Source organism: Rhamphochromis sp. 'chilingali' (genome assembly GCF_963969265.1).
Source record: "Rhamphochromis sp. 'chilingali' genome assembly, chromosome: 11".
NCBI lineage: Eukaryota > Metazoa > Chordata > Actinopteri > Cichliformes > Cichlidae > Rhamphochromis > Rhamphochromis sp. 'chilingali'.
Window position 1 is genome coordinate 28,574,204 of NC_137938.1, and position 10,221 is coordinate 28,584,424.

Consider the following 10,221-nt stretch of genomic DNA (forward strand, 5'->3'; position numbering starts at 1 on the left):
GAGGCCGAGGAGCATCATCATCAAAGCCGACCAGAGGCACCAAACAGGTATCAACAGGATCCAGAAAACGCCGAGACGCAAACAGCCTTGGCAAGAATCCATCCACTGGTCGGAAAACAGCAGAATAATTCTTTAGGTAAACCTTTAGCTTCACCAGGCGACCGCTTCGTTTACCCCGGCGACGAGGACGCTTTCGCCGGGAAGGTAGCGTGGGAACCCGGTACAGGTAACCCGGGGTTTCCGATGCAAATGGGGGCAGGGGTTGCTGCCCACCAGCTCCAAAGGACACAATATTTTGGACCACAGGTTTGAGGTCCAATAGTGTCTGGCCCAAACAAAACAAAAAACCCAAACAAAACAATGGACTCTCATTTTAGGCTACAGATACAGTTGCCAACAATGCTGTGTATTTTTTGTATATAAGCTCAAATCACAATCAATTGGGTCAGCCCTTCTTAGATTCTTTAGGCTATAATTTAAACTACCCCCTCTGAGCGTGCCTTCTAACCATTTAACCATTTAATGACATTTCTATTCTCAGTGTGCAGTCTGTTGCTAAATCAGTGCCACTTGTGATTTTCAACATAACAACTGTTTTTTTTTAAACTGTTAAGCACGAGACTTTTACAGCATGTTCACCCAGGCAGAAGTAGAAAAACAAAGCTACTTTATCATCATTAGTTGACTGAAAACATGCACTTAGCAACAGGCGGTTGAGTTGAACTTTGGATTCTTTGCACCGTCCACATCACCTCTTTATTACGTGACGAGGTCAATGTGTACGGCATGTTGCAAGAACTTTCAGTATGTTACAAAACAGATGCAAATTTATTTCGTTGGCATGGTTTTTTCACATAAGCACTGTCTAACCAATATTTTGGTTAGTGAATGCCCATTAATCAAAACATTTCTTAGACATTTCTTCAGAATATGTTCAGAGTTTTCCCAATCAAGCTTGCATACAGAACTGTGTCTCTGCTACACTCACACTGCAACAGTTTCTAAGGAAGTTCTCCAGTATATAGACATTTTAATAATTTCCAGTAATAACTCAAAACTGAAAATGACACTTTCACAAATTTTACTGTAGAACATGTTACTCAATGGTTGTTATTAAACTCTTATCTCTTAATGCTACTCAGACTTGCAAAGATGAACTTCCAACATAAACAGTAAGTGGAAATTTACAAAGTGTAAATAAAGAACACAGACAGATTATATATCATCTGTTATAAAACAGACGTCTAAAATGTGCTGTACAAAGTTCATTTGTGACTCACATCACATGGTTTCAACACACCTGACATTATTACTTTATAGGTGTATTTAAAAGTCTGCACTGACGCTATTAAAAGCCTCAGTGTTATCTACATGGCGTGCGTGGAAACCAACGCCACCTTCTAATATATGTGATACCGTCTGTTTCCTTCTGCTGGAAGAACAGCAAACATTGAGTTCGTAAACATTGCGATGAAAAAAACCATTTCTTTTTATATACATAAATGTAGCCATTTCATGAATTGTAAATCTGTTAACACTGAAACATGCTGATGAGAAAAGAAATTGAATATATTGTTGTCCTGCAGACATTCAGTCATTTTACTCCCATTTTAAACACCTCAATATGTGACAATAAGTGTCGGGCTCAGTCTGCTGCTGTGTTCAGCCACTATGCAATCGCATTTGTTTTCCCATCTAATCTTTAAGGCTGATCGCCCACATTGTAATTTAAAAATGACCAGACTGGATTTGTGTATTTAGGGTTTGTAATAAGTTGCAACATGTTGTCAAAGAGATAACACACAAACACGCATGCTTGTGATGTGTCATTAGAGTTTTGGGAGTTATTAATAGTGTGCAACTTTTTCTTTTTGTTGCCCATTACATAAAATGTGAGATATGCTATGAATTCCCTAAGAAATGAGATGTTTGTTGACACCTATTCACTTCACTTTAGACATTACACAATGACATATTCAGAACAGATGTTATTAGTTTGGAAGGAGGTAAACTTTGGCTGTTTAACCTCATATAAAATGCAAATTATGTTGTTGTTTTTTGTTTTTTGTTTTTTTTTTAAGTGGGTTTTTTGGCTAAAAAGTGACAGTGACAAAGAATTTGCAGAATTTATAAACAGCAAATGCACCCAGGCTTTTAAATGTAAACCCAGTTAGTTTCTACCAATATTTTGCAATTGTCAGATAATAAATAAAAATATACAAAAATATACGATACAAACAGGAAAATATGCCACGCATAGGAGTGAAATGTACTTAACAATTCAGAGGCAGTTCTCCATCTTGAACAACACAGTGTGTTGCTAACCCACCCATCTACTGGATTTCTGCCTCCAAAGTACTGTCAGTCCTCCCGTCAAAAAAACAGAGAAATGTTCTCTATAGTTATTCAAGGACCGGGATGTGTGGGTGGGGGTTAGGGGTCAATCAAAGTCTATTATTCTTGAATTCTTATTGTCCAACTTCCCAGGAAAATTGGTCTTGATTTCTCTTCTTCTCCCTGGTCTTCAACTTCCTCATTGTCGTCGTCTTCCATTTTGGAGCCATTGCAGGTCCACATGTAGTTTGTCCTTCTGCAACTGTCTATAATAGAAGGTCCGCTACATAATTCAGGCATCCAGTTTTGCTTGTATCCTGATTCAAATGAGACATCACTCGATAGTGTAGTCTCACATTCCTTGTCAGAATCTGGAATAAGTGGTTGAGATGGAGAAAAACGGGTGGTGCAGTATGAGTGGGTCGGTGTCGTTGAAGAGCTATCGTCACATCCAGAATCGGACCACTCTGAGCTATTTAAGCTGAGCAAGGAAGCTAACGATGACTCATCCATAGAGGGTATGAGGTCTGATAGGAGAGGTTTTCTCTCTTTGTTTGACAGGCATGTTGCATCACTATTGCTGCTCTGTGACTGAAAATTGAGGAAAGGCAACATGAGTTTTCCATTGATATCCCGCACTGTGTGCAGCAGCAGCTTCCCATCTGGGTTGGTGTCACAAGAATCAGCATCCGGTAATGGTCTTTCACGTTCAGTGACAGCCTCCTGAATGTCATCATTCTCTTTAGGTAGAACAGCCACAGAACTGTAGATGTCAGAGGACTGGGCACTTGTGTCCTCAGAATTTGGAGTTCTGCGTGTTCCTGTGTCCACAGAGGAGCCAGTGTGGTCTTGCCAGGGAGGGAAAGGGATGTCCTGGGGGGAATAGCCTCCATTCCAAACTGAAGGCCCATTTTTATTCATCTGGATTTTGGCATAAACTATTTTATCCATGTGAGGGCATACCTCGACTTGAGAAATTACGAGAGTTCTATCTGGATCCTGCAGTATCTTAGGGGTTTCAGAAGTGGTTACCTCCTGTTTCCAAAACAATGAAGCGATATGGATCAGTCAAACACACACGATTTGAACAATTGATAAAAGTATTTTTAGGTCTACCAAGCTGTTTAGAAATCTGTAGTTAATGCTACATTTTTTTGAAATTAATTTTTACTGAGCCTCAAGATTGTAGTACAGAGATATAGATGTAACAAAATCACAATGCTCCTTTTTATATATACCCCCCCCCCCAAAAAAAAGAATGAAGTACATCAAATTTCACCATATTTAAAGAAGTGCACCTAAAGGGCAATTGCTCGCACAAAATTAATCGCCATCTCAACAATACGGGTATACGTTGACTGCCAGGCGAATGTCAGATGGGTATGGTTTTCATTTTCTCTAAATGTTTTAGCAATATATCCCAGTTAATGCTACGTTGATACAAAAAGCAAAGAGAGCATACACAGACTACAAAAAACACCTGTTACCAAACCATGACTCACTGCACATGCTCCTTTGACTTTACTAAAACAACACCCACAGTGTTTCATTGTTTGTATCTTAAGTTGATGCTACACTTTATCAAACTGAATCTGTGTTGAGTTAGTGATGTGCAATTGATATTGATTTTCCGGTAAGACAACATTTCCTTGTGTGACAGTAAGGAAGGACACAAAGACACAAAACAATGGCCTTACCAGTGCTTGTGTCATGCTCTTTGACTTTCCACCTTTCACATATTTGCACGTACACACAGCTGATACTATGACTAAGGCAACCACACCAGCCGCAATCAAGAGAAGCCATCGCAGAAGCATCCACGGATTTTCTGAAATAGAGGAAAGGTTGTTTGATAGACATGTTACAGGAAAATGCTTGAGCACTTAAAAGCAGGGAGCTATAAAACTTCCCAGGGTGACGTGCATGCTTAGGAATGTTCTCAAGGAGTATCCTGACTACACCTGTCACACAGAGCACATGAATACAGACATTCCTGAATTTCCGGTATGTAGAAGTATTTTCGAGATGAACTTGAATGATAGTTAACTGTAACTCCTCTAAAATAATACAGAAATGGATTTTCTGTGAAAACTCCTTTGCACTTGTGGCTTTTACTGTCATATATGGCACTAAGGAATGTACACTGGCAAGCACAGGTGAGAACATTATCTTTGCAAGTCCAATGTGTAATCTTATCTCTTGCCTAATCGAGTTCACAATAATAGGGGTAGATTTTTTTGAGATTTAAAAAGATTACGTTTTTAGTACAGATTTACAGAAGGAACAGCGTGTTTATTGTGTAGCCTCATTTTCTGCTTCATTGCAGTGCCAGTGAGTGCCTCATCTGTGTGGTGCAGATGCAAAGGCTTTAAGAAGCGCTGATTTATAACAAACTGTCTTGATTTATTATCAAACACTGCAGTCACTCGAAGAAATTTGTGCAGTCTGATTAAAGTCAAATGTAAAAAAAAAAGCAGCATTTTCAAGCATCTTAATTTTTGCATTTTCTCTTCAGCAGGTGGACCCTTGAAAGCTTCCTATGGGGTTGTCAAGCAGCACACAATTTTCTCAAGTGAAACCTGATTTTTGTAAATATTATCAGGGTACAGGAGTTTTAAAAAAGGTACACAAGTATTAACATCCAAAACTGACATCAAGTTTTGTTGTTCAAAAACAGCCCATCATAGTTTGAATACCAACAAACAAACAACCAACATATTCATGTTTGAATAAAATGATATTTTTATATGCTGTTGCCATTATTGTGCTAACCTGGCAGTGTTACACAGAAGGAGGCGCTCTCACTGCTCGGGCGACCCCAGTCAGAAGATGGTTTGTAGATGACTGTGCCGCAGTATTTAGACTTCTTCTTTAAGTCGATGCTGAACTGGCCAGTGTGGCTCTCAAAGTGCTAGAGGAAAAATACGTTCATATTAATGATAGTTGTGTAATCACAGGTTAGAGCAATCAAACACATTTTGCTGTGTTCTGTTATAATGTACAGGAGAACTAAACATGAACTAATGGTAAATGCTTTTTAACATAAGTTAGAATATGTTTCTCAGCTTGTTACGAAGTTTAAAATGCATGTCAGGGGCCCACTTACAATATAGAGATCAGATTTTATCCAGATCAAGCTTCAGTTCAGTTTAAAATTCAGTTATTCAAAGCCAGTGTGGATTGGTTGTCATAGTAAGATAACCAAAGCCACGAAGTCAAACACAATTCGAAAGCAGGTTTATTTAATGTAAACATATTGGAACAATAAAGGATGTCATGGCATCACCTGACCGTGACTGTCTTGACATTAGCAAAGGCGTTCACATGGAAGAGAGCACTGCATAATTTGTCTCGATCCTTTTGTCTTGATCCATAGTAGAAAAATAACACTTAGGCAAGGAGAGAATAATTCAGTTATGTCATTTTCTAGCAGTCCATATTTGGAAAATAGATGGGATTTCCTGCCACTGCAGGTAATCAGTTACAGAAGAAAATGGAATCAGCACTCCTTATTCACAACCCTTTAAAATGGCCTTTTAATGTAGCTCTTAGTTTTTTCCCTGATCTTTTGCTTTGGACTCTAATCTGATTTTTCCTATTTTGTGTTTGCATTGTCTCCTTGTTTAAAAATACTTAAAACTCAACCCTATTCTTATGCATTTGTACGCTTCAAGCTAGAAAAAAAAAGTTTCTAGTCAACAACATTAATTTCTCTATGCTCTTTAGTAGTAAAATAACATACAACAACACCCACCCCCAATAATCAGAGCCCACTTGACAAAATGATACAGAAGATAAAAATACAGATATGCAGTTAAGCTCAATACTCATGTTGTATTTTTTTTTTTACCCTTTTATTCACATGAAACATAAATATAGCTCCCTAACGTCTGCTAGTGTTTGTTAGTGCGTACTTATGAGTCATTAGTCCTTAGCAAAATATGGCAGTGCAGTGAAACATTATAATATGTCATTGATCACTCATTTACACTATGCTTAACTTTCCTCTGATCACTTAGTTGTTGTGTTTGTAGCTTTCCAAAAACGTGTTACCAACAGGGAAGTTGAAGATGTGTCCTCTGGTGGTCATAGTATTAAAAACATTCATAATGCACTTGAAGGCTGTTAATTTACTCTTATCAGGTGTTATAAATGCTATAAATACTATCACTGAATGGCTAATATTAGCCAATATATATTGGTTGGGCTCAAATAATAAGAATTACCAGAGTTGAGCTTTTTTTAATGTGTGTAGACTGGTTCACTGTTCTTACTGATACATACAGTTGTTGTCATCAGCAAACAGTAGTAGATTAAATGTCTATATTTTTTAAATTTATTGTAATTTTGGTTTCACTTGTGCCGTATTTTACACAATACATAGATATGCACACAGTATGTTTTATATTGTAAATTCCCACTCACCGCTGTAGCCCAATCTGGGTAGTATAAATTCAAGGTATAGATAAATTTAGTCTCGAATAGCACTTTTCTGCCATTAATGATGATGTCTGCAATGGAGACTCCATTTGGTCCCACAGGCAAGGTGACATTAACAAACAGAGACGACTCTGTTGTGGATGTAGACAAGATGGGTGGACCAAAAATAGCTATGGAGAAAAGATGAAGATGGGGAAAAAAAGATGAATCGATGAATATTGCGATATAATAGTTCTTACTATAAGATGCAAGGAAATGTATGATTGAGTATGGGTATTCTTACTGTGTTCTGAAGGTTTAAACCTTGTCTCAGTGGAACCGTGAGCTCTGCCATTAACCAACACCTTAGCGTGGTAAGAAACATCATAAACAAAGGGCGTTTCTGCCGTCAGGTCACAGTACAGGACGGTGATATTCTGACACTCGTCTTTTATCTTGTATGACTGATCACTATCATCACTGTAAAGAGAGTAGTGCAATATAATCGAATTTTGATAGCAAAGTATATTAATTATTCATTATAATCCTTGTATATTATAAAAAGTTGTGAAAACCAGCATTCAAGCACTGAAAATGTTATGCGCCTCAATGGCTGCACTGAATTCACAGAATTCTCCATAATCATTTTACCACACATACGTTTTTTTTATTTGAGAGAGACAAATGAGCATTTTGTGTTAATAAGAAACCATTATCCTGCAGGCATGCTAGTCTTTCTCTGCAGCTAAAATGAAGCTGAAAATCACTCCAGAAATTTCAAGTGACAGTAGCTGGGAGAAAAGTCAATTGGATAGGAGGAGCACTTGACATTTGTCTAAGAAACTACATCATGATTAATTGGACAAGATGACATTTCCACTTTGTGGAGGCCGTTTGTAGAGACTGATTGAAAAGAGTAAAAAAAGAAATCAGCTTGGAAGCTTCATATGAGTATTGGAGCTCTCTTTAGTGACGAAAGCAGCATAGAAACAAACACGTAGGCTGCTAATCACTTGTAACAAGCCTTATTTTTTTGGAGATATTTAGACGTTCTTTAGAAGTTTTCTAAGCCACACAACAGCATGATAAACTTGACTAACTGTGGGATTTTTGAGGCACGTTGTGAGTCACTGTGTTTTTATAAACACACATGTAGGGGAGGAGAGAAAGGGGGAAAAGAGGTGGTGAGGGAAAGCAACAGAGGGGCCTCTACTCTTTGCAAAATAGATTTCTAGATCCTGATGGATAAGAATGGCAATTTTCTATGTTTTTGTATGAAGAGATCCAATCTCAAATCTCCAAAAACCGTCATCAAAAATGTATGAATCATTAGAAAAGGCCTGAAATCAGCTTAGATTTTATCAGGATTTACTCAAAGACTAATTGAATATTTGTTTTTGTCTCTGCAGTAGCCTGTATGTGAGCTCAGAAACAGAACAGTATTTTTCCACTGCAGTGGGGTAGTTCATGGAAGGACCATTAACAGTGTGTGTCTGTGGCAATTTTAGTCTTTTTTTAAATGTCTTTAGTAAACATACAGAAATGATAAAACAGAGATTAAGATTATTTTATACAAGTCATGTGAGCAGAGGACATTTGTAAAAATAAGCAAGGTTTTGTCCAGCATGCCATACCTGCCATCGCAACACTACATCTATATACAACCCTAAATCATGTGGCACCCAGCCCTGTGTTCTTAACTTGTTGTCAAGTTGCATTATAACTTTTCCACGACAGTTTGTAATGAGACACCAGCAACACTTGGCAAAAAAGTGTGTTTGCATTGGCCCCTTATATCAGAGCAACAGTGCAGGGAAAGTACAGCTGTCACATAATCTTGCATCAATCATGCTGGACTTACTTCTTGTACTTGACACTATAGAGTAACCTTTGCCCTGGAAAATCACTCTTTGCAGGATCCCAGTGGAGTATGTTATTGAAATTCCTGGAGTTAAATTGCACTGTGACATTGCCAGTTGAGGATTCTGTAAAGACAAGGGGAAAAGTCTGTCAGTCTTTTGCTACAAATAATAATCCTTTGTTTGAATAAGTGATTTCTTTTGATAGTATTTTTAAAACCAATAAATTCAAAATGAGCCATTTCTGTTGCTTTTTCTTAATACAGTCGGTCTAAAAGCATTCGTGCCCTCAGCTAATACAGCTGCCTGAATTTTGAACTAAAGAGGGTAGCAGTTACCCAGTATAACTGAACTGAGCACACACTGGATTGGGACTGCGGGGAGATCATTTAAGATGGGCTTTGTTTCAACAGGTGGCTGAAACTCAAGAAGCTCTTGGTTCCTTTTCCAGTCATATCTTTGATACATGGATATAAAACTCGGCCATTTCCCAGGCTGTGACTCAGGATGGGAAACCATATCCTTTACAAGCTGCATTTTGGAGTCAAACCATACGCACAGATTTAGTGGTTCAACAGCGCAGATTGTATTATTATATTTCAATTTTAAAGTGCATGAAGTTTATCGAAAGCTTGAAATTTGGACACAGTAAATTCAGAATTAGCTTTTTTTAAAATTAGTGGTTCAATGTCATCTATTAAAGACTCCATTTTTTTTTTTTTTTTTTGTGGTCATTTACAATGGCCAAGGAGTTCTCGGTCACCGAAACTCTTTCATTTCAAATAAGAGGGAATAACTCAATTCTGCAAGTGTTTCTTTTTTATTTCTGCTGTTAGAAAATAATGATCCATTTAGTGTAAGCCTGCCTCTAGTTGACACCTGTAAATAAGAGAAAAAGATCCAAATTAACTTGCTGTACTCACCAAAGCAGAAAAAGAGAAGCATCATAATGTTCATGAACCACATCTTCATCACTTATGTGGGCTCCAAAAATTCCAGGTAGTTCTGCTCTCTTTTAAGTAAAACCAAAAAAATACAAAAAAAGGGGGAAAGAAACACACACACACACACACACACACACACACACACACACACACACACACACACACACACACACACAAACCTGCATAAAAAAGCTACCTGATGTCAGAAATCTTCCCAAACAAAACCTGAATGAATGTGAAAAACGCTGTTAAGTCTTGGAGCTGAATAAGGTTTCAAAGCATTTCCCTGCCTCTGCTTCTCAACCATCTCTGATGCGATCTAGGAAAGGAGTGGCTTTACTCAGGTGTGCAGGTGTACTGGACTTTGACTTGCCATAACTTTGTTCCTGTTTTTCTTCTTGCTATATGTCCCGCCCATTTTCTGTTTCCAGAATTACAACTTCCTTCTTTCTTCCCTCCCTCCCTCACCTTGAGTCAGTCAATCTCTCTCTGGACTTGTCTTTCAGGTTTTCATGGTTTACTGGAAATGATCGAGATTTGAAACTGGAAAAAACAGAAAGTGAAAGAAAAAAAACTTTGCGTATATATGGGTCACAGACCACTGTTATATATGCTGAAACAGCCCAGGGTTGACACTTATAACACACAGTTCAGGCAATAAATAC

The 10,221-nt window shown here is 37.9% G+C and overlaps 1 protein-coding gene across 1 annotated transcript; it reads right to left on the bottom strand.

Annotated features, from left to right (window-relative positions):
• Positions 1–1,431: 1,431 nt before the first annotated feature.
• Positions 1,432–9,080, bottom strand: ifnlr1 (interferon lambda receptor 1; the record flags this gene model as incomplete). Its single annotated transcript, XM_080896845.1, has 7 exons — positions 1,432–3,369; positions 4,032–4,162; positions 5,107–5,245; positions 6,760–6,944; positions 7,058–7,233; positions 8,615–8,738; positions 8,951–9,080. 7 exons carry the CDS (start codon positions 9,078–9,080, stop codon positions 2,455–2,457), a joined length of 1,800 nt encoding a protein of 599 aa, XP_080752971.1. The 3' UTR covers positions 1,432–2,454.
• Positions 9,081–10,221: the final 1,141 nt, after the last annotated feature.